Source organism: Cyrtonyx montezumae, unplaced genomic scaffold (genome assembly GCF_038088225.1).
Source record: "Cyrtonyx montezumae isolate F1298 unplaced genomic scaffold, pur_monq_1.0 scaffold_36, whole genome shotgun sequence".
Lineage (NCBI taxonomy): Eukaryota > Metazoa > Chordata > Aves > Galliformes > Odontophoridae > Cyrtonyx > Cyrtonyx montezumae.
The window spans coordinates 8578056-8603159 of record NW_027072041.1 but is presented as its reverse complement, the minus strand read 5'-3'; the positions used below and the strand labels follow the sequence as shown (position 1 = coordinate 8603159).

The 25104-nt window shown below is 37.0% G+C and overlaps 1 protein-coding gene across 7 annotated transcripts in view; it reads right to left on the bottom strand.

The window, feature by feature from the left end:
* NTRK2 (neurotrophic receptor tyrosine kinase 2) overlaps positions 1 to 25104 on the bottom strand; it is a 203253-nt gene that overhangs the window by 159613 nt on the left and 18536 nt on the right. For all 7 annotated transcript variants that reach the window (XM_065745542.1, XM_065745535.1, XM_065745536.1 and 4 more), the window contains exons 4-6: positions 19685 to 19753; positions 15908 to 16062; positions 2474 to 2610 (exon numbers count right to left, since the gene is read on the bottom strand). In XM_065745542.1, the coding sequence (XP_065601614.1) occupies positions 2474 to 2610; positions 15908 to 16062; positions 19685 to 19753 (361 nt within the window). The remainder of the gene's footprint in view (positions 1 to 2473; positions 2611 to 15907; positions 16063 to 19684; positions 19754 to 25104) is intronic.

Below are 25104 nucleotides of genomic sequence, written 5' to 3'. Positions count from 1 at the left end.
AAGTCTCCTTGCACTCTGACATTTCTTCCACTGCAGCATTCTTAGCTCTAGTGAACCATGGTGCGTCTTTTCCTTCATCCCTTCCCTTGTCAAATTTCTCTTAACAGCTTATACCTCTCCTAAAACAATTTATGAGAAATTATATCCTTTCTAACACTTAAGCTACTGTGCAAGTACTGTTTTATGTGTTTACATACTAAGGCTAATTAAAGAAAGAAGTATAATTCTTAGAACTCTTGATTATTAGAGAACTCATGATTCTTAGAAAGTTCACTGCACATTTATAGCCTAAATGCCATATTAAATATGCAGCTATGCTATACTTCACAAAGTGAATAGGACTGTATTATAAAAAAAAAATAGTAGCTAGCAAAACTAGTTGTCAAAGACAGTTATTTTCTTAAACCAGGTCATTCTCAGGATCTCCAAACAATTACTATTTCCACACTTGAATTTTTCATAAAATGCAAAACTACTTTCTTATAAATGAAAAGAATCAAAATACATTTAGAGAATAACCAATAACAGGTATTCTTTTCAAAAACTCCTTTTGAGGTACTTTTCTTGGTGTACATATAACTTCAGTGCTCCACAAACAGATAATGCAGCTATAAATGCAATGACTTTCAGCAGCAGTCAATGGAGACAAACAGGAAGAACGCTGCATGGAAAACTAGAACTTTGAACCTCAGTATGACACCTTAACCCTGTATGAGCTAGAACACCCCACTAATATCAGCATGACACTTGGGAGGCAGAGTGGAAAAGCCAACAGCCCACTGCACATTTCTCCATGTGCAGCACTCAGAGATGAGCAGTGCTAAAAGGAGAATTCAGAGTCAGGAATCCAAACACAGACGCATGGCTGAAATCTGTAGCAAAAAAAAAAAAACAGCATAAAAACTGTGTGTGGGTAACTATGGAGGAATAAGGTACAGTTCTAACTTTTGTTAACATTCCTGTCTGTAAAAAAGAGAGAAAAAGCAGGCAAAAACAGCATGGGAGGTGAAGAAAAGGGAGGCAGAAACACAGATATGAATGTGAGAGGAATGAAACAAAAACAACACTCTCAGAAAAGGGAAGGATAGTTGTAAATGGGAAATGAGGTTTAAAAGGAACTCATTCTTTTGCTACTGAAAAGACTACTGTGCTCCACAGCTAAAGTTGCAGCTAGCCTATGTTATGAGCCCCTTTTCAATCTCACACATAAAGTTATGCCAGGACAGAGTATTTTTGGAAACCTTGAAGCAAACTGAACACAGCATTTCAAAGATAGGAGGGTTAAAAAATGAAGTGATCTCACTTCTTGAACAGCATCCCACATTTGTTTTGGCTCATAACTAAAAAAAGAAAAATAGATGAAGAAAAAGAAAAAGCACAGCTTGGCACTGGTTCCCCAAACAGTTCTAATTTCTTGTTCTTTACGATGACTGGTCCTTTGGATTCTTTAACAGATTAGAGGAAAAATTAAAAATAAAACTGGAGCTCTGCAGAATTCTTACTTGCAAAAGCTGAAAGACACACTGGTCAAACTCTGTGCAGACACAATATAATGACCTCAAAGCAGAAAGTGCAAATATTAAGAGGTCCCAGAGGTCCTGTCTCTTCCATACTACAGAAACAGGTTTAGAAGTATACATTTCACACTTTGTACAGACCCAAAAGCTTCAGGCAGTCTCATGAACACTTCATACTCATAAACACTGGGAAGCCAATGCCATAAAAGTATAATAGAAGGCCTTACACCATGAAAAATATTGCAATTTAAGGCGTCAGCTGTATGTGGAAATCACTGCTCCTCATCAGCACCTCCATCAGAACAAACTGTCTCCACTGCACACACAGTCCAAAGCAATGACACAGAACAAAAAGATCTTAGAAAACAAAATTCCCACTGCCTAGATAGCTTTGTTGAGGGAATGTCTTCATGCTTCATAAGAAAATCCCTGTTTTTTAGTAACTTTTTAGTTACCTTTAAGCCACCTTGACTTCAAAAACTTCATTGTTGCTTTGTTTTGTTGAAGGAAAATGAAACAAAACACAAAATAATACTGCCAATCAAAACTGTCAAATCAATAGTTACTATGGTCACCAAAGTTTTTGCTTGAAAATACAATACAATCAGCAACCCAAAGACTTTTTCATGACTAGGATATGTAAGATTTATTCTCTCTGTGTAGGTACCTGTGATACTGAGAAAGTATTTTTGTTTCAGTATCCTTATTCACTGCATAACATCCAAGAAATTACAGTACTCTCATTTACAGATCTCAAGAAGCAAATGTCTGACATTTTCCAGAACCACTGCAGCAGTTAGCCTGGGTTGCAAGTAACTGGAAAATAAATGTTACCCCAACATTAATCTTCATCTTTTTGATAAGAAGTTAACTAAAGCTGGACATGAACCTTCATTCCATCCACAAGCAGCTATCTCGTCTCTCTGAATTGTCAACTCTTTGAATATGAAACTTACCTCGTGGTTTGAAACAAGATTAGTGAGCACCCAGGACACATTAGGGGGTGGCCCTCCAGTTGTATCACAATACAGTGTGATGCTCTTTCCTTCCACCACAGTGATGTTGTAATTGCTTAAGTTTGCTGAGGGTAAGTCTGTGACAGAAAAAAAAAAAACACAAAAACACATGCATTTGCATTTTACAGAAATAGACACTGCTCAGTTATATAGAAACTGTGTGAGTGCAGGCAAAAACACCCCACTAAATTACATATTAACTGTGGTCAACTGCCATTTACTCAGGGAGTACAAACATATAACTACAATCTTTAAACTGCTACGTAACATTTTGCTGCTCTGTCTCCACTTTGCATCCTAAGAAAACATTACTGCATTTGGAAAATCATTCAGCTAATTATAAAGGAAAACGCTTCAGGTAGGCAAATAGAATTTGCCTTCACTTCTTAACTTTAAAATAACAATTTTCCCTCTCATTTGTTAAAAACAGAAATTTAAACTATCTCTCTGTAACAGTTTCAAAGCCCCCCAGTCCCCAGTATCACACAAGAGATTACAGCCTTCCCTCTCATACAAAGTTCACAGAGAGCTCAGCAAGACTCAAGTACAAAGTGAGGGAAACAAAGCACTAAACAGATCAAACTGGAGGAGAGAAAGGTCAGAAGTGCAGGTTGGCTATTGTACAGAGCTGCTGTCCAAAGCACTGCAGCAGACTTAGCTGCTGCCCACAGGAAAGCAGAAAAGCATTATGATGGTACCAGCCCAAACTTTCCAAGATCCAGGACTTCCCCTACATCTCATAGCTATAAACCACGTCACACCTCCATCTTCACCACACACAGAAATGGGAACTTCCAGAAGAATAAATACATAATGAGCATATGCAAATACATAAGGAATTATAGATCGACCATCTCCAAAAATAATGCCAGCAGTACCTGGCATTCTAGCACACAGGATTGACTTCTAGCTCACTGGAACTCACTTGTCACACATTTCTTTACAAGGCAAATAATCATTCAGCATGCTAGAAACATCAGATCTTTCTTAGGTCATTCTGTGCCTTTCCATGGAGCTGCTACACACTGTCTGAAGCCTAGCCCTCATTTATGAGGCATCATCCATCAGTTGTTCCAGGCAAGTTTTAGCCAGAGTTTATGATCTCAAATAACCTAACTTATTTGCCATTCTAGATGTGCATGCATGATCTTGCAACTACTTTTCTCAAAACCATGGTTCTCTTTTGTTTTATTTTCCTTTCTTCCTTTTTAAATTAGAGTGTTGTAGTTTCATCGCAGACGCAGGTGTAAAAGTTCAAAGAGGGACTGCTTTACATTTGTAGAAAGTCCCAAACAAGCAATTAATCATCTTAGTAGTGTGAACTGTAACGTTTTAATATGTTTGCTTAAACTTCAGTAGAATTTACACATACTGGAAATCTCAGGTTTAATTAGTTCATTAAAAATGAAATGAGGGAATTAACAGCAAAGAGAAGACTAATCATTTTCCAAGCAGTTTTCTTGACTAATAAGATCAGCACAAGTGTACCATAACTGCTTAGACAATTCCACTTCTTTAAGCAGTAATATGAATCTTGTTATAAGTGTCATAAATTTCTTCTGTTATGTTCACTTTACAAATCATATGTTGAAGTTTACTGAGACAAAGCTGAGCAGTCTGTACGCCTTGATGCAGTAATCTGTTAGCAAAGGTAGCCATCTGCTTTTGCCTGCTGTGAATTCAAATCTCAGCAGTGTCTGTCAACTAGTACGGCAGGAAATAAAACTAATCTTAGGGAACATATGGATATTAATTATGCTGGTTAAGGAACAAGGAGAGAAATAATGAGATCATGTACCACATAAAAGTTATTCCTCCACACTACTTTGAAAAACATTCCATTTGCCAGACCTGAAAGTATGAATACTGGCAGGCCCCCTTCTTTCATTACCAGGGACAAAGCATATCTGATAGGCTGATATTTCACACTGCTACATGGTTACTACTAGCACATGATTTTACATGAAAACTTTCGTATAAGCAAAAAGTAACTTTGGTCCCTCAGAACTCTTCAGTAACAGTTAAATTCTGAAACAACCTCTTCCTAATGTGTGTTTACTTAGAGGACAGACAATAGAAATTACCTCTGGTACTTGTTCAGGTTCCCACTAAGAATTAGATCAAGTTCTGTTCACTTGTGAAAGTCTGCATGTGCCATGCTGGTGTTATATCCCTGAATAAAATATCTACATCATGCTTAGATCATAACCTGTCAGAATGGTATAAAATAACAGTACCTTTTATTCTGTAGAGTCTTAAAATCATATTAAAAACCAGTTGTGAGATCTTACAGAAAACATCACAGTAAAAAATGTTAACAGTTATATTAATTATATTGTAGCATAGAACCACAGAATCAACAAGGTTGGAAAAGACCTCTGAAATCATCCAGTCCAACAGCTGACGTATCACCAATATTTCCCCACTAAACCATGTCCCTCAGTACAACATCTAAACATTTCTTGAACACCTCTAGGAATGATGACTCAATAGCCCATTCCTGGAGACGGCCAGCAGCAACAGGCACAATTCTCCAGTCGCTCCAAGTCATGTCCCCCTGGCATCATCACCCAAAAAGCCCCCTTCCTGGACCACAAACAAGATCACTCTGCTTGTGTCACTTTTGAAGGATCTAATGTAGAATTAGACTTCTATACCAGAATTCTTTAAAAAGTTTCTGAGTAATTAGTTGAATTAAATTTAATCAAGTATTAAGATATATCACAGTTGAACACTGTCCATGTTTTCCACTGTCAATATTTTCCATGAAACTATACTCACATATAGTATGGTATAGTATAGTATAGTATAGTATAATCACATAGTTGTGTGTGTTTCCTTATCTTAGCTTTCACAGACAATATAGGTGGGTGGGAAATAAAGAATTGCTTTGGGATACTTTTTTTTTGTTGTTAGATATCTTGAACTAGTGAACTTTAGTGGAAGGTCATTTTGTCTCTTGCTTCAGGTGTCATCAAGACTGCGACACAGGCAAATCCATGTTAGTTGAGAGGTTGGCTCCTTTTGGAAAAAGCAGATAGTAGAATAAGATCTCATGCCTAGAAAAGGTGATGAATTGGGCCTGCCAGCCAATCAGTGAGACCAAGCCACAAAGCCTGTACCGACAAATGATTGCATATACAAAAACACACTGCACTCCACAGACACATATGCTCCGTATTTGTGCTCAGTGTAGTGTGAGACCATTTGTAAGAGTCAGTACCCTTTTGACACCTACACAGTTACAAAGATATCTGACCATGCTGCAGTTCTTCCTGACTTAATTTGGCTAAATACAGCATTTTAGACAACTGTCACTTATGCTGATATGGATGTACATTTTAAAGGACTTTGTATATAGTAATTAATACAATAATCAAACAAGGTCAATTAGTTTTGTATATTGCCAGCACAGTTTATAGGCTGTACCTCAAGAGCCCGTACAAGGTAGACATGATATCATCTTCCCACAAGTCTCATCCCAATGTCTGTCAGACAGAGATTAACCTATGCCCCAAAGCCTGAAACATAATATCTCTTTCAAACTTTGATAGCATTAATTATTATAATTCTGGATATCAGTAATAATCCTGGTAGTAAACGATTTATTTTTCTAAGTTTCTTCTATTCATAACTTTCTCCAGCAATGAGATGTAACATCCAGGCTATAAGCAAGAGCACTCTCTTCTACTAGTTCCAAAATTTGTCTCTGAAGTTCAGATTTATCGAACTCCTGTACAGTTGTGGGATGACAAAAAAGAATTTTCACAATAGTCTTTTTAAGACCACTCTATTTTTTATTCTCATGTCCCTTTTCTTTATAATTATCTATCCAAAGTTTTCCAACCTCTCAAAAAATGGGAGAACAGAACTTGCTACTGAATATTCTAAATAGTAAGATTCAGTTTGATAGCTGGTAGCGCACACACACACCAGAATTCACATCTTTGACTTTATGTAGGAACAAAATGGCTATATTATTTCACCACATAGAGAAAATCTGCTTTCATATTCAAACTGGTAATACTTTTATCCAAGGAATAGGTAGTTTTGGGTTAGGACAAACACAAATCACTCAAGCAGAACGAGACACAACACAGGCAAGCAGAATGACTCATTTCTGTCCACTGAGTCTCTACTTAACATGTTAAGACTTCAGAAGGAATAAAGCCTCATTTGGCCTTTACAGACCACCATTAGTGCAAATCAGTGGCTTCAGGGCTGCATTAAAATGGGACAGTGAAGCATCAGTAAGGACTGTCTTGTATCTTTCTTCAGAGTACACAGCTGAGACTTCAGCAATCACTTCCAGCAAAATATTTAAGCTGAAATTTTCAAAGGTTACTACAGCATTTGGCTACGTAACAGTCAAAGGGAATTAACAAAAAGAGTACACCTAAAGTGTACATCCAACCCTAAATTTTACCTGTGCAACCTGGTGTAGGGAACCTGCTTTGGCAGGGGGGTTGGACTCAATGATCTCTTGAGGTTCCTTCTAACCCCTATGATTCTATGATTCTATGAAATTTGAGGGCTTTCACGGTCCTCATGCTGCTTCTTACTACCCTCTATAGAAAAGATAGTCTGGCCTTGATAGAAACAAAGGGGTGATAGATCTACCAAAGGAAGTGTTTTACCTTATTAAGAAACAGAAGAGAATTAACACAAACTCTGTGGTCTATAACTAACTCTCAGAACTAAGCTCAGGTTCTAGCCAGTATAACACAGCAACTTCTAGAAGAGTTGTAAGTAAGGAGAAAAAGGAGTTCACCATTAACAACCAAGACATTGCTTCAGTGGTTAACTATCTTCACAGTTCTAATAATTTTTACATAATAATTTCCAGATTTAGTTTTTAAGTTTCATCTTTCATCCATTCAGTTCTGAGATTTTTTCATCTGCTTGAAAGCCTTCAACAAAAAGTTCTCTCAATAGTGTCAATTACCCTCACTAATACCTAAGGAATGACAAGATGAAGAAATGAATACCTGAGAGAACATTGTAAATTCAATATTGCATTTATTTATGACTTCCTCTGCATGCTAACCCCCTGATTTTCATCAGCTGTCTTCAAACTCCCACAAGTCTAGCCATGATACACTGTCATTAAATGTTTTTTAATGTGGCCCATGACATCTCTTTTTAGCTTGACACATTTTTGCAGGTCAACCTGTTCCATGGGAAGAACAAATAGTTTTCAGGAAAGAAACTGACATTTTTTCTCATTACAAGTCAACTACATCTGAATTTCAATGAAGTCATTCTAATCCCTATCTGAAATCCTTAATCATCTTTTTAATAAATATATCACACCCAGAACAATTACATTAATACTAAGGCCACCAACCATCTACCAAATTGAACCACATGAAGACAGAACCACTGAACCACTGATTTATCAAATATCCTCTATGATTCATAAGACAGAGTGCCCCTCGCTTAAGGTTTAAATATAATCCAAGTTTCTTGGTCTTGATTTTTCTCACTAGGAAAGAAGTATTCAACTAACTAAAGCACTAGCCTGGAAACATCCACTACTTCTATTATCTGGAACCTGAAAACAGAATATTTGACAATGCCATTTGTTTAAGAACTGTGCAAATGGACCTGCAAGTTTCAGAGATCTCACTGCCCCTGACCACAATTTTCTCAATGTAAGATGTAAGAAAAGTAGTTTACTTGTATCATTTCATTAACATTCTGCCTTATTTGAAAATACAGGAATGTTTACGAATTCCAGAAGTCTTTTCCTATGGGCTTTTATAGCTTTAAAACAGCAAAGCAAAAAAATAAAAAATAAAAAGATAACAACCATTTTCTAGTAATTTAAGCTATGAGGCTAGGAGCTGTTTCATTTAGCAACTACCTGCACCAATAAACTCCAAGACAAATTTCATCCACAGGGTAAATGGACACGTTTCCACTGAAGTCTGCATCAAAACTCAGCCTGACTACTTCTTTCTTCAAAGCACTTCAAAAAAGACAATCCCAAAGATTACATGCAGAAATCTCAACAACTAGAAGTTATTCCAAGATGGCAACCACAAGCATCTTCAGTGAAAGTTAAAAGAATACATTAGACAAGTAAAATATTGAATCAGCAGAAATAAGAAACATACAAAAAAATTACTACCTTTCGTAGATCTTCATGGTTTTTCATAACTTCACTTTTGCTTCATTGACTGCTCTAACCACTAGGCACTACTCCGCTGTAACTTTGTTACAACGTACAGCGTAACTTGGAACCTCCATCAGATTAAAATGAGTAATAGCACTAATGTAAAAGGCAGAGTAGAAGGAGGAGGGGGAATCATGTCTTACAGCCTTTTTTTCCTTTTTACTTCCACTCTCTGTGAACTGAATTTTAATGTAAATTAAAGAAACTGCCCTAGACTAAAATCTCTTTGTCTCTTGTGGAGGATATAAAACTACTGAACAAAGCACTGAATCACCACTGAGTAGAGATACAATCTCTATGTGGCACAGCAAACCTTGAAAGGTATTTTCCGTAATAAACATGGTATTTTTCACAGGTCTGACAGGTTTGAGATAGAACATTCTCAAATATTGTAAAGGTTAGTGGCAAGGACATTTTCCCTGGCTAGATGCCTTTGAATCAAGAGAAGGATGACAAATCTATCCTCCCATTTACACTATACTCCTTTCCTTTTCTTACATAAAAAAATAAAATAAAATAAAATAAAATAAAATAAAATAAAATAAAATAAAATAAAATAAAATAAAATAAAATAAAATAAAATAAAATAAAATAAAATAAAATAAAATAAAATAAAATAAAATAAAATAAAATAAAATAAAATATTATGTCATGCCTTTTTGAAAGGAAAAGTACAAATTCCTACTGTTAGGAGAAATTGCGTCTGAACATAGAGGCTCCTTGACAAAGTATTGAGGAGACTTTTGGATTTGTCCATACCTTCACCACTTCCTAATGACCAGCAAGAAGGCATCTGTGCACTGAACTAGCTCATTTCAGACCACCTCTTCAGACCACCCAGATGTGCATGCTGCCTCAGCATACCCTCTTAAAAGTCCAGCTTTTGTTTTTATACATGCTGAATCTGATAAACACCCACCTCATAGTCTATGGAGGAACGTCTTTCTGCAGGGAAGCAGACAGTGATGTGGCAGCTCACTGAGCCACCCAAGTATGCTAAAAGAAATCTGCCTCCAATCATGACACGCCTGACTGTAACATTCAGCTGGGAACTTTTACAGAAAATAATTAAACAAGTACAGCCTCTACCGGAAGATGATCGTCTTTTCAAATATGATTTCCTAGAGCCAACACACCCTTACTTTGCCTTTATACTTTTCCATCACTCCCTACTTAACTGACATTATTTCTTCAAGTAAAGCTTATCTGTGCCACCAAGAACACACAACTTACTAACCCATCTTCATGACCACAGTAACAAACACAACCGATGCAGAACAGTCAGGGGGCACAGTTGTGCCATCTGTACATCCTAGACAGTGCTTTGAGCACCATTGTGAAAGCTAGGAAAGACCCATAACCTGGTGTGCACTATAACAAATTCACCTGTAGAGCGACACAGCCTCTGCACAGAAACTTGCTGCTGACTTTTCAAATCAGTTGAGGGCTCACATCTCCAAGGTCTCTTTTCCCAGCTAAGTCAGTTCATGATCTGCCCAGACACTTCCAGGTCACTGGGCCTGGTGTGGATTCTAACAGGAAGGTACTCGTTATGAAAGGATCTTGCAGAACTTCAATTCTTTAATTGATTTCATCCCCAGTATTAGGATCAACAATTTTTCCACAAGAATTTTCAGATTACATATTTCTGTGGAAGCTGCTAACCTTATTATCATCCCCTTCCCTTGCTAACAGTCTCCTGAAGGTACATGGCTACATTTTCTATCAACTTTTCTGAACAATTAAGGAAATAATATTACATCTGGAGAAATCATTCTCAATTAGTATGCACGCTTCAGTCTATTCACATCAACTTTCGAAAGACAACCAAATATGTTCAGTGTGGTTGAGGCGAATACAGCAGCCACAAGCTTAACAGATGTACTAAGCTAAACAATCTGTAATGCAAGATAATGAGGCCTGGATTAGCTTATATGAGCCTCTAACAAATGGCTTCTTACCCACTTAGTGTATGTAATGTAGTTGTGATTCCTGTAGCTTTATCTGGAGAATTGTATGTATGCCTGGAAAATAATGAAAATAGTGCCAACCTGTCATGAACGCATGACCCTGAAACAAAAACATTTTCAGAGAACCACATAAATGAGAAAAATGATGGGTTGTGCCCTTGATAATGTGTTTGCATATGTCTGAAGTGGCACTGTAATGAATTGTCTTCAATTCTTGAGTGTAAAAAATGACTTTGGAAATCCTGTTGTTAGTCTTCATCACGCAAGTTACAGCATAAAAGCAAAGTATGAATACCTACATCCAAGAGCCATATTGCCATTCTCTCTCATTAGAATAGTGTTCAAAATGTACAAAGACAGGCTTTTCCATTTTATATTTCTAATCAGCTTTGTATTTTAAACCTACTTCATGCAAGTTCATGCAGAAATCAAGTCAGTATTAAAAAATGAAATTCTACTTTATTATTATTATTTTATTTTTTTAATAAGATGTTCATTTACACTACATGTATTCAGCTAACATCATTCACAAGCCCTGTTTTACAAAGCATATGTCTAGACATCTCTATAATAGTTACTGGCCACTTTATTAACAGATCAAAGAATGCATCTCACAAATAAGTAATTTACATCTCTGATTCCTGTTGCCTTTTCAAGTTAATGATTATTTTCACTCAAAAATTGAAACAGTGAAATTTTTTCAATACAGTTCAGAAAACCCTAACAACATCAGAGCAGTTAAATCCAATTATTGTCAAAACTCTCTGAAAAAAAAAAGAAAAAAAAACATTTTTTATGCACCTCATGATCACACGTAAGAATTAAAGCTAACAGAAAATATGAACCGTTTGCCACCACACATAGAATCACCATGCATAACATCCAATTCACAAGCCAAAATAAACAACACAGGCTAGAGAGCCCATAAATACTCTGAAAGGTAAACACGGAGAATGTTTTAGGGTTTTTCAAAAATTACTATAATGGTCTCTTTCTGATAATCTTATCTGTGAAGTCTGGCTGATAATGGAAAAAGATGTCAACACCCACTGGATTATGCCTTTGCTTGTGGTTTTAGACTGCTTTGTACTGTGACTGCCTAAGAACTAATGCTTATTTTATTGACTCACTAATACAACAAATCTTTTCTGTAAATTTAAAGAAATAAACCTGTCAATCCTTCACCTTGCCTTTTTTCCCTCTGTAGAATTTATAACTGCATGACTTCAGTCTGGTATTTCCTTTACGTACTAACCCCTAGGACAAAAGCCTAACACCGGAATGAAGCTGAAATGAAGACAAACCCATCCCAGTCCATTTATAATCATCTTAGCCATTGCCTGTAAATATGTCATGGCTTTCCCAACCAAGCAAGAAGTGAGCCACCCATCTCTTCAGGTTGCAACTCTACATTACAGCAGTTAACTTCTCAAGTGTTGTTAGCTAATACAAGAAACATCAGTAAGAGCAAAACTCACATTCTACAGAGCCTTGTGCACAAGGGAAGATAGAGAAAAATGTTAAGTTCGTAAATAAAATATGTTTGTCTCAGGTTCGACAAAATTTCTGTATATCTAAACAAATAGCCAGTCCACACATATGTTTGCTGTATGAACAACAAATTATAATATGAAAATAATTTGCCATTTTGTTCAATACACTTTAACTGGCATGTATGACCAATTAATATATATGATAAATGAGCACAGAGTGCTCGTAGCATAAAAAAAACCTGAAAGCCAGATCAAGCACAGCACCAGCATATATAAAACAATTTGTCTAACTAAACTGGTCTGATAAGGCATAATGTCAATACCAGATTGAGATCCACAGCAACAAAAAAATCCACATGGGACTGCAAGACAGTCATAGAAGCCACAACTCTCTCAAAACACCACTAGAAAAAAGACATCTTCAGTACCAATGACTGAATTCAACAACAGCAACTGAGTGACCAAATGTTTACCTGAGAGAGTGACACCTTAATAATTAAAGGACTTGTTTTTCTCTCTGCAGCACTCACTGAGCTCCAGGTGATCCAAAAACTGAGGAACTTAGAAGTGACCTTACTCATACACCAGTGGTCATTGCAGTCATTGCTTATAGAAATATTAATATAAATAATCAATAAGTAATAATTTATAATAATTAAAATATATTAATAATAGAATTATTAATATTAATAATATTTAAAAATGTACTTCTCTTTCTACGTTTTCAAATACAAGTTACCAGGTGGAAACAAATATAAAGAGGATCATCTAGGCAGCAACACTATCTCTGAAAAGGATGTGAAAACAGCAGAACTAAAAACCACAATTTCTCTAATACTAAAACCACTGTGGTAGTAGTAGATAAAAACCTTTGAAATAGTAATTAAGTGTGACTTTAAAATAAACAAAACCTGACAATTTTTATCATGTATAAACATGCAGTTTCCAAATGAAAATGAAAAAATATTGCTGCAAAAATTATAACAACCGAAGGACACTTTTAATATTGCAGCTGGAAAGGATCTTCTAGCAAGTCATCATAAGTGATTTTAAACCTCAAGAAAAGAAATCACAAATTTGATGGCATCTAAATTGAAAACAGCATTTAATCATCACATTAATGAACATTTCCACCATATAAGCAATAAGTAAAGTACCACAGAACTTTGTTAATTTTCACATCAATTATCTACAAACCAGAGCCTTGTGATCAAGAAGTCACAGTGGCCTCTTCCAACTTCCCAGCAAGAGGCTTATTAACAGCACACAGTAGCGAGATGTCCTATTACCAAGACATTTACCACATACTGTACTGGCCACTTAGTATAACATTATGAAGTAATTAATAACACCTGCACACATACAGAAGAGCACTTTTGCTTAGTTCCTAAATAAAAAAAAATTAACAAGCCATAGAGATGGAATGAAATCCTTTTATTAGTACAGAATGTTAGAAAATGTTTTATTAAAATTCTGAAGTCTGCCTGCCCCAAAAATTTCTCTTGACATAAAAAGAAGCTGAAAGGGTCATGTAGACCACAGAAAAAAAAGACAATGACTCTGTATAACATATGTCAAAAGATGAATTTCTCTTCTGATCCAGTTGTACTTAATAGCCTCTCAGAACGTGCTAGAAACTAAATGAACTAACTACACCAGTGGTGATGTTGCTTCTTTTTGAAATTGTCTTGTGTTTTTAAATACAGGAAAATGTCTGCAGATATCCTGAAAAAAACAGCCACATAGTGGATCTTCCAGACTCCATCCAGAACTCAGGCCACATTCATGAAGACTGCCATTTCTCTTCACAAGGGGTTCCCTATCCTGTGCCTAAGAAAGGGCTGTGTTGTTACTGTACTTAAAAACTTACATCCTACATTCGTTCATACTGAAAAAAGTAAAGTGAGTAAAAATGAATAAATAAATAACTGAAAGAGAAGGAAAAATAAAAGAAAAAATAAAACAGGTGTGTAAAGTTCAATGATATTCAAACCATGTAAACCAACATTAAACCAATTCTGGAAATAATTTGCAGGCCTCTGCAGTTGCCCATACAAATCTTCAGCAGAGTGCATACTTCCCAAACATCAATTCCATGCTCTGATACTCCAGTTTATCCTTTTTCTCCTTTTCACTCCTACTCCTCTTCTTCTTCTTCTAGTTAACAGCACCATATTCCCTTCCCATGTCAGGTGTTTGTCAGTGTGGCCACACAGTGTGCACATGTACACACATACACCTACACAGCATTAACAGGTCAGCGTCAGGTCTACTGCAACTACATATGGTGAAGAACTTGGGAGAATTAAGTAATGCCTCATAGGTCTAAAACTGGGTATTTAACACCAAAAGTTTTCAGAGGAAAATCCTTAGCTGCCTGGTGACTATATCAGCCAAAGATGTTTTAAGAGACTACACTGGAGTGCCTGTTTCATACCAGTTGACCTCACTCCACCAGGAGACCTTTCCATGATCACCAGATTCATTCATAATTCCATAATTCACTTCATATTTCATCCAGCTGAGCCTTGGGGTTAGGTATACATAGATGATCTTGGTATCTTCTCCCATTTCAAGTAAATCAGATCTTGCAGCACAGAAGACCTCCTGAATATGTTGCATGTTATTTTTAATCCTATCAGATACTAGCATAATACACTACCACACCTGAACCCAGCAAGGATGCAGGACTAATATGATCAACAGAATGGCCATCATACACAATTCTGACATTAAAGACAACACCACGTTAGGTCTGCATCAAGTCTCTTCCATAGTTCCTGGCTGGCAGCAGCTACCAGACAGTTCTGAATCCTCCAAACACTCTGTGGATAAAAGTATGCTCAGTGGATGGTGGAGGGACAAAAAGTATAGGTTTTGTGCTCTTCCTGCCATTCACCTCCACTTACAGCTTCAGTCCAAATCAGCCTCCATGAAGAAACCCTGATCTCTTTCCTTTTTACCTGCCAGCAGCTAAGCACCAAGCTGTCTGCTCTGCAAAGAAAACTCCAGACTTTAGGAGGCCTCATGCTGTGTCTGGAACACTCAGGCTCTGCCTCTCATCCACAGCAGACATCTCTGTCCAATATACAGGAAGCAAAGCTGTACAGAAGAAGCCTTTCTGTGACATTTTTCCACTATCTTCAAATCCACATACACTAATGCAAATTAATATGCTGCAAAATATTATGTCTCTTTTCCATAACTTATACAAGTGAACTCAGTAGATTTCTATATATGTGAAGAACTGAGCTATTCCCTAATTTGTTGCTGTTAGCTGACATTTTTTCTCCTTCTTTTTCTGAATTTTCTTTCCTCAGTCCTAGCACTAGACTCTGAACTTTTGAAGGAAAATAAAGATTTCATTAACCTCAGATAGCTTTAAAAAAATCAAGGAAGAAGATTTTTGTGTCTGTTCAGCTTGGAAGCACTACCACTTAGTCTGACAAAGGCACATTCTTCTTATATAATGTGTTATCTATAATTCATGTTCTGTCTTCCTGCACTTGAATAACGGTATATTTTTTAAAGGATCAAGGAAAAGAAGGCAATATGTGAAGCTCCCTGAGTTATTCCATGTGGGATGAAAGACCACAGACAGCTTAATATCTCTCCTCAAGCATTCTCCTTAAGTAGAGCTGTTGCCACTCTGAAAGGTAGCTTGTTAAAAAGCATGTTTGTTTTTCCTGTCTTACAACAATTTAGCAGTAAACCTGTGTTAAAAGAGTATTACCGCAGTTTGGGACCTTCATATCCATCAAGGCTGTCTGCTTGTTGTTGTCATCAAAGCAATATAAATCCTGAGTTTCTGTGTAAAACTTGGTCTCTTGAAATTTCTTAATCCACATAATTTCACAGGAACACTTGAAAGGATTGTCCACCAATATCCTACAGGAAAGAGAAAAATACATATATTTAGAAAGCAGAATGTAGCATGCATGCAGAAAAAGCTGAGGGTCAGAGGGACCCAAGGCATACAGCTGGGTGAAAGTAAAAAAGGACAAAAACTGTCAGTGCAATGCAAGCTGGAGGTAGGTAGTTCTTCCCCCATGGAGAATGAAGCCTGACAGCCCTAGATCAAAATGATCACAGAGGGGCTCAATCACAGTTTCCAATTAACTGATGTAAACCAGGAGACATTAAGCTTCACTTTATTTTGTAAAAGTTAAGAAGAGACCAGAACTCCTCTCTTCTGTGCTAGACATTACCCCAGGAAGATCAAGTCATGGTTTATTGCTGTTAAATGGTAAATTCCTTACAGAGTTATGCATTATAGGCAAACTCTAAAAAGCTCTAATAATATAAAATAAATTCACCTAAACTTAAATATTCAGTCCTGATAATACAAGAAAATCTCAAAGTAAAAGCACTACATAATATTAAGATGAAACACTAATTGAAAAGATTATCCTTAAACAGAAATGTTTAGAATAGCTACAGAGTACACTGTATGGAATCTAAACCACAGATTAGCTTAATTAGCTAATTCTAAAAAACAGTGTAGTACAATGCAGCCCAACTGATATATGAACATAAACATCCCACTAACTACAAAAGAAGCAACCCAGCATAGTTTTTTGTCTTATAGGTGTAGCTCACAGACAGTGGCCATGATGATCTGAGATGAGATCCAATAAAGTCTATTTGAGTGTCTGAGGCATTTCATTACAGATAGAATGACTGTTATTAACAAAATTCCCTGAGTATTCTTGATGTACAGAAACTAAACTCAAGTTGCTTACAGTATTTATACTTGAATGTGCAGGAGGCTAACTCCTGAGGATGCAAAGTGTACAGATCATGAAAAGCTCAAGTTTTCAGAGCTGTAATCTGTTCCCTCAAAAGCCATCTGTAATTCTTCATGGATAAAAAGCTGCAGGGATCATTCTTGCCAGACTCTTTAGGAGCAATCTTTTAGTCACAGCCATCATCAGCTGGACTTCCACAGCGCTACTGCATGAATAAGAATTGCTTATGCAAGACAAAGTATGAATACTAGAATCCCATGCATCCAAAACTACAATGTGCATTTTCCAAACAATATTTATCTTTCATCTTCTGTTTCATTATACAACTTTCATTTAAAAGACAATTTTCCCTTGGTCAGTGGCTGAGCAGACCTTTCTTCCACTGCTTTATCTTGTGTCAAACCCATTAGAGCAGTTAGGCACATAATAGGCAGGATGTTGGATAAAAGTATGATGGCTCTCCACATATGCTTGTGTGAAAAAAAGAATCTAACCTAGCAGAGGGAAATTACATGTCTTTATCTTGTTTGCTGTAATTTTACAGCTGCAGCTACAGCTTGTTCTAAAAGAAGAAACCTTTCAAGGCAGCATTTCCTTCTCTACAGTATCTGGCAAATATCTCCTACTTCACCCTAGCCTGAACTTTTCATCCGTTTATGTTTTGATTTACATGAGTGCTAACAACAAGACACTTCTTTTTCAGATCTAGAGTAACCTCCTCACAGGCTATTTATGGTACACTCTCCTCTCAGAATTCCCTTCCAGCATTCTTATCCTCCTCATTCTAATCTTTCACCTTAATGTTACCTATTTATCAACAGAATTGTTAACTGATACTGGTTTTATCACCACTCTTCCATCTTTCTGGCTCTATTTTGCTATCCCCACCTTCTTTCCCTTGTATTTCTTACATCAGCTCACTTACTAGTTATGCACAAAGCAACGCTGACTTTGTTCTCCTTCAAAACCTTTGCAAACACTCCACACAGAACCTAAAAGAAACTGTTCACCATAGATTAAGAAGTTCAAGAGTGGCTTGATTTGTGCTTGGGAATAAACCTGTTAATTGAAGCAAACTAACTTCAAGGAAACACTGACAGAACTGGAACCACAGTACACCTTCAAAGCTGTCAAAATTTCCTTTTTACATTAAAGCATACATACCCTTACAGTTCTGCATCTCATGGGGGTAAAGATGACCCTGTTTCTCCATTATCTGCTTAGAAACATTAGGAAGATCCCAAACAAAGCACACTGAACAAGTCTATGTCTCTCACCGTATTATTTAAGGCCGTGTCTACAAAAACACAGAAACTACAGACATACACACCAACAGTGTCTTTTTGGCAGGGACTAAATAAGACGTATGAAGCAACAGAGGCTTCAGCAGCAACAGATCTATGAAGGGCATGCAGCAATGGGAGTGATCTGCAACTAGCTAGTCTTTCATCAGTGGTTGGCTGTGCTCAGCAACTGCCAAGTTATGAAAGAGAATTCCAGTGAGCAATGTTCCTGCACTGTAAAAAAGAGATTATACCAAATTAATCATCAACAAAACATAGCTAAGGGGCATAACCTCCTTTTGCCTCACTGTGATTTACACACTTCATTTCTCACAGGCTGAAGTTCACTAAAAGAGGTTCAGTACTGCTAAGCCTGTGTTGCAATTCTTAGATTGGCATTGGGGTAATTTCTGACCTTGCTCTGAGATCCACGAGAGCAGCCTCTCTCTGTTCTGCAGCTCCAACCCTCCCAAAGCTTCTGAATTTCCTCTACAGTTCCACATATTAGCAAAGACAGAATCACAGAATTGTAGGGGTTGGAAGGGCCATCTAGAGATCATGGAGTCCGACCCCTTGCCAAAGCAGCTCCCTAGCCCAGGTTGCACAGGTAGGCGTCCAGGCGGGTCTGGAATGTCTCCAGAGAAGGAGACTCCACCACTTCTCTGGGCAGCTGTGCCAGTGATCAAAGACTCAAAGACCGCACAAAGAAAAACAGTTCCAGGACTTAAAAATTCTCTCAGAGACATTGGTGAGGAGAATCATTAATCAAATGTATGCAAAAGACGGTCTCTGTCTTCCTTAAGATTTGATATATCCATTCCCAAAGTCATTTGCAGACCTTACCTTTTCTGCAAGCCTCAAATATTAGAAAACAGTATCTGCCACAGAGGCGTGTTATGACCTCTTCTCTCATTTTTTAGCCTTTAGGAATAAAATTTTGGAATATGTGCTAATTCATAATCTCAGCTTGAAAGAGCAAAGGACAAAAATACAATATTGAAATGATTGGCAACTATATGTCCATCAATATTTCATTAGTAAATGCCTTCTTAAGGTAGAATGCAATTTAAAGGGAAGCCAAAAACTTTCTTAAATCCTACTAGAGTCATAGCAGCTGTAGAGCCAATATATATAAGAATGTAAGTCAGATAAATCATTTGACAATCTGTAAATGGCTGTGCTAAACTAACTCAAATTAATAAAAACATCAGTCATTTTTTTAATTCGAACAATGAAAATATTTCAAAGCTGAATAGAAGAGGCTTTTTCAACCTGTGAATTTGTTTGAAAACGTACTTGACCTCCTTCAAGCCCTGCAACAAAAATCGTTCTGTATTTAAGTCGTTGCTGCTCTCTTTGGATCTGAACTTCATTCCCAACAATTGATGGCTGCCTGTCTTCTTCAACAGAGCAAACTCTGAAGTCTCATTCTTCTATTCTAGCCACAGATAAGCTGTATTTTAAGAAATGCCAACTTACAGATCAGACAAACCCAGATGGCGGAAGGGCTTCTTGGACAAACTTGAGAGCTTGTTTCTGGATAAATTACTATGGGAAAAGAGAAAGATTGCATTAATTAGGATTGCTTCTTCTTAAACTGAAAATAGAGTTGGTCTCTCTTGAAGAACTAAAACTGTCCCTAAATTTCTTTTACTTCAGTTGAAATGAAATTGTGCTTTTTTTGCAGCTTGATGGGTTTCAAGCATCTGAATTCCATCTATATCTGAAGTCAAATACATTCAAAATCAAAGTCAGCATGGGACAATATTTTCACTTTTAGCCCTTCTGCTCATTGCAGAAAAGCAGCAGATTTAATTGTGTTTCAAAAGTATTTTGTCGAGTCCAGGTGTTAATTACATGCTCAATTTATTCATAAGTGAAGTGGGTGTATCCCTTCCTTTGATGCTGCACCATACTCTGTACTCACATAAACCCTCCTTACATGCTAGCACACATCCACATCAGAGCCTTTTAGTTATTCTTTTCAAATTGCATGTACAATATGCACTCACATGGAAGATCAAAAGGAAAACTGTAAAATGCCTATATTGGGCTTTTTTATGTCAATTAAGCACTTACGGTTTCCAGTGGAAATTAAGTGAAAGGTCCTCTCCCATTATGCAAAGAAAAGTTCATGTGAATCAGAAATATTAACCCCCCTCACAGGCTTACAAAATTGCCCTCTCCACCCCAACCCAAAATAATGTTGTTCCTCTATTGACTTACCAGTTCACCAATTAAAGACAGTGAGAGCAATAAGCTGTAAAACTGCCAGCAGTACAGTGCAAATCAGTGTTATGAGCCAAAATACCACATGAGTTTTATGTGGTATTATAAAAGGCGCCATAGGGGCTCCATGTCTATAGCTGCACTGCATTTAAAAGCAGGGATTAAACCTTCTTTTCACCCTGACTAAAGAACATAGTGTTTAATTCCTGAATTTTTAGTCCTTGATTTCTGAGTACAAGTCAGTTTTTAGAGAAATTACAAGGGTGAAAGTTGGATCTTCTACAAAGTTTTAGAGCAGAATCCTTACAAAATTTTATGTACCATACTTCTTTGTTGTTTCCTTCCAGCAAGCAACCATCTGAAGTTTACAAATTGTGTGTTTCTAATGTTGTCAGATGAACTAGCCTGACCTGTAGCAGATGCTGGTGGATGCATCTCATTGACCCTGATGAAGTATATCAAAATTTAAGTATACTTTGCACATCTGACAAAAGACATGTTTGAGTAAAAAAATGCCACTAAGATTTTTTCACTAGTAAGCAGAAATTGTACATTGAAATGTTGAGCTAAATTCTCATATGGACATGGGCTTTTCTTTCCAGCATCAAGGCAACATGGAACATAACATTTTACCATTCTGTGCATGACACTTCACTGACCATGTGGGAAAGTTCCTCTAATTCTGACACTGCTAAGCAGTACGTGTGGATGTCTCCATGGCACCCCGAAATGAGGCAAGTACCTGCTTTTCCTACCTGCACAACATCTAAATCCCACCCTTATCTAAGGACAACCATATATACATGGGCCTCCACTTGCAGACAGGTGCCCAGGCCACTTGCTAGTGGGAGGCAATGTACTCCATGTCATGTGAGGACCAGATTTGGCTCCTGATTTCTACACAGCACAGGACTACACTTCCATACCAGGATGACCTAACCATCAGACAATGGACTCCTCAGGAAAATCTCTGTCCAGCTGAAGCCATTTTGTTTTGCACAAAATGTTTAACAAATCCAGCTTACAAAACCGTCTTAGTGGCTGTAATTGTTTCTTCAAATTTTTACCAGCTGTACTTGATGCATACCAGAAAAAGAAAGTGAGAAGCAGCACAAAGAGTAACAAAACTAATTCCTGTGCCTATATTCCTGGTCACGTGTTGATATATTTAGTAATTCCAAGATCATAGCCCTTTACTCCAGGTAGTTCAGTGTCTTAAGGTTTTTCAAGTTGACCAGTAATTCAACAGAAATTTTTCAGGCCACCATTATAGAATTATCATTTTAAAAGATACTTTGACAGTAAATTTACTGCTATAATTTTTTTTTTCAGAAGCTGAGCACTTTATATTGATTATAAAGATGCCTGCTGTGGTCTTTCTAATTCATGTTAAGTGAAAAAATCACTACCAGGCTTATTATGGAGTAGTTAAGGCCCGCACTTCCAGTTACATGGAAAGAGAATATAAATTAGTTCCCTGGTTCTACTACACACAAAAAAGATCATGGTGAGCAGCCCAAAGATGATCCATCTGGGATTCTAAAGCCTAAAAAAAAGTGTTGGAGCAGAGAGCTTGTCTCTAAAGCAGCATCGAAGAACAAGACCAGAATTCAGTCAAAAGCATGACTGTATTCTATATACAAATATTAAGCTCACTTTAAACGAACTAGCCATGATAAAAGTCAAGTTGTGGCAATTCAGGGAGTGCAACAGCAGCTTGAGAAGCTATGAAAATATTCACCCAGGTAGCAACACAAGCACAGCACTTCTCTGAAACATCACTGTGCCACTCGCTCTACTGCCTTTAGGGCTCCACACAGGAAGAGAAAATTAAGAGGGAGAATAGACCTAAGGAGAACCATGGAAAAGAGATAAAAAAGTGGACATTTTGCTGAGCTCAGTCTCCCTCCACAGGCAACTGCATGATCTGCCTACAGCTGGAACCAGCCTTGTATGCGCACATGGGAAAATTGCTGCTAGGTCTCACTATTTTGACACTAATTTGTCTGCTTTTTAAACACTAATTTGTCTGCTTTTCCTAAACCTAGTAGACAAGTAAACATATCTTAATACTTAGACTTATACGCATACAATACATGCACATTTATGCCTTTCACAAGTGCTATTATTCAAAGCCTGGCACATAACCAAAGCCATGTTTCAATATTCCAGGAAATAAACTCTCGCTGTAAAATATATTTTTGCTTTTAAAGATACTGACAGAATACCTTGTATGCGTATTACACAAGTCCATTAAAATTACTGTTAGTAGCAGACAAACCTATAAATTACAGAACTACTAAACTAGCAGTTAAATGTGACTGTTGATTAATGTGAGTCCAAGGTCAATGAGAATATTGGAAATAGATAAGTGAGATTATTAACTGCATTTAAATACCATCTATTTGAGCAATTCTCTTCCAGTTTGTTTGGTAGCTTTTTTAAATATTATTACCCAAGCCTTCTTATCATCCATGACCCTAGAAAGGCATTTAGGCTGCAAACGTTTGCGTAAGAAAAGAAGATAATGAAAAAAATGCTTAAGGAAATCTCTTAACAGGTTCCTTATATTCTGACTTTCTTAGATGACTCAGGAAACAAATGCTGTATTCATATAATAAAGATCCTTAAATATATCAAAAGATTTTTCATTTAAGAAAGAGAAAACTGCAGTTAAAGCTCACACAGCTACTTTAGTAAAGTGTTTGCAGTTTCTGTTTTCATTGCGGGGTAACAGCAAACTGTCATTTTAAAATAGAAGACGTTTCAAAGATCTGCACAGGTTACTGCAGCAAAGTGAAATGATTCCAGCTGTTAATAGATTTCGCTGTCCCAACCACAATGGGGACTGCATTTCATTCTCAGTGCAGTCAACAGGAGTTTTACTGCTGATGACAACAAGCACTGACTCACTAAGGCTTTCAGAAACATTTTAGCATGCATCAAGACTTCCCAGAGAAAATAAATAAGTGCATTTTTGCAGGAATAATAGATCAGCCTTGACAAACAGTATCCCCACACATACTGTTTTGTCATGTACATAAAGCAAGTGGTGCCATTTAAAAATTTCCATTTTATCTGGGCTTACCCTGTGTCTGCTAACTTTAGTAAGTCCCCACCAAAACAAAATACAGTATGAGACTGAATAAGAACCTGGATCACAACATTCAAGATTCAATAGATGTCACCCAGCCTAATTTGTTTCTGAAAGTCCATACCTTGAACTACAGATCTCATAAAGCCCAATCACCAACCGATACTCCATGCTTTCCTGTGTGCCCCAGCTTAAGCTCTTCCTGTGGCTAAAATATTTTGAAGACATCTTGTCCACATGTTCTTTCAGTGAATTTTTGCAATGTCTACTTGCCCATACAGACATGAAAGACTTCCAAACATCCGTCTACCTTGAAACAAATTAAACTCATTATTCATCATCCTATATTCATGGACGTGGAGACAACTGATGGCTCTCCTCATCATAATTGCTCTCTTTTTAAAGATAAAAAGATATATATTCCCTTTCAGTCTTCTCTATATTGGACTGGACATACTCAACTTCAGTTTCTTAAATGATCTGCTTAACAAAGTACTCTATTGTTCTTCCCTATAAGATCTTTCTAGACAGGTAGATTTAGTACCCTCATCTAGATGATGCCTTTCCAGCAGATGCACTAATGGGAAAAATCTAACAAAAAGTTCATTTTTATCCCAGACTGAATTTTCTCTATTCAACTGCATTAAGCTGAGATTCTGTCCCAGCATAGCTACTAAATCGTTTTCCCCAACCATGCCTCTTGGCCAGTACGTTCTCATTGCACATTTCCACAAATAGCACACATGCACTCAGCTTTCTGGAATTTCACCTTTTGCAGTCATAATTCACTGAGTAATTGTCACATAAGCAGAAGAACAAATTCACTTCAGAAGGATACTCCTTATATCACCAAATGGTTATAGTAAAAGTTATTTATAAAGGACTTTATGAAATAATATGGCCCCACAGCCCAGCAAGGTCTGGTTCACAGTCTTCTAGTGACTGTTGCACATCAAGGACAGCAATAATATTTAGGCAGACACAGATATTCACATCCACTTCCTTTTGTAAATTAATTGCTATTCTTTGGAAAACACAGGTGTAGAAAGTGATTTCATTCTATTAGCAAAGCTTGAACTCAATTCAACAGTTCTTACATATTACAAGGAAGTATCTCTGGAAGCCTGAGGCTTGGTCTTGTATTTTTCTGATCTCATTAGGACCTAACAAAGGGTTAAGTACTAAACATATCTAAAGAAGATGGGTGGACTGAAAATATATACTTGAATATTTGATTGAAACAGAGTACCTGTGAGGAAATGAGCTCCACACATGATCTTAACATTTTGATGGACTTAATCCACAATTTTCCATGTAAGTAGCAAAGTGATTTACTCTTTGTCTATCCCACCAAAAAGCACTACAATCCTTCACAGACATGTACTAAAAAAAAACCCAAAGTCATTCTTTTCAGCTGATCATTTTTCTCTGTAATTCTATAAATAAACATCAGCGAGATCAGGTTTTGTGAAATCTGAAGTACAAGAAAGCTCAAAAAACGCAGTCAAAAAGCTGCTTAGGCCCCAACTCTGCCTCCTGAAATTCAGGAACTACAAATTGCAGTTGGGTAAGAAAG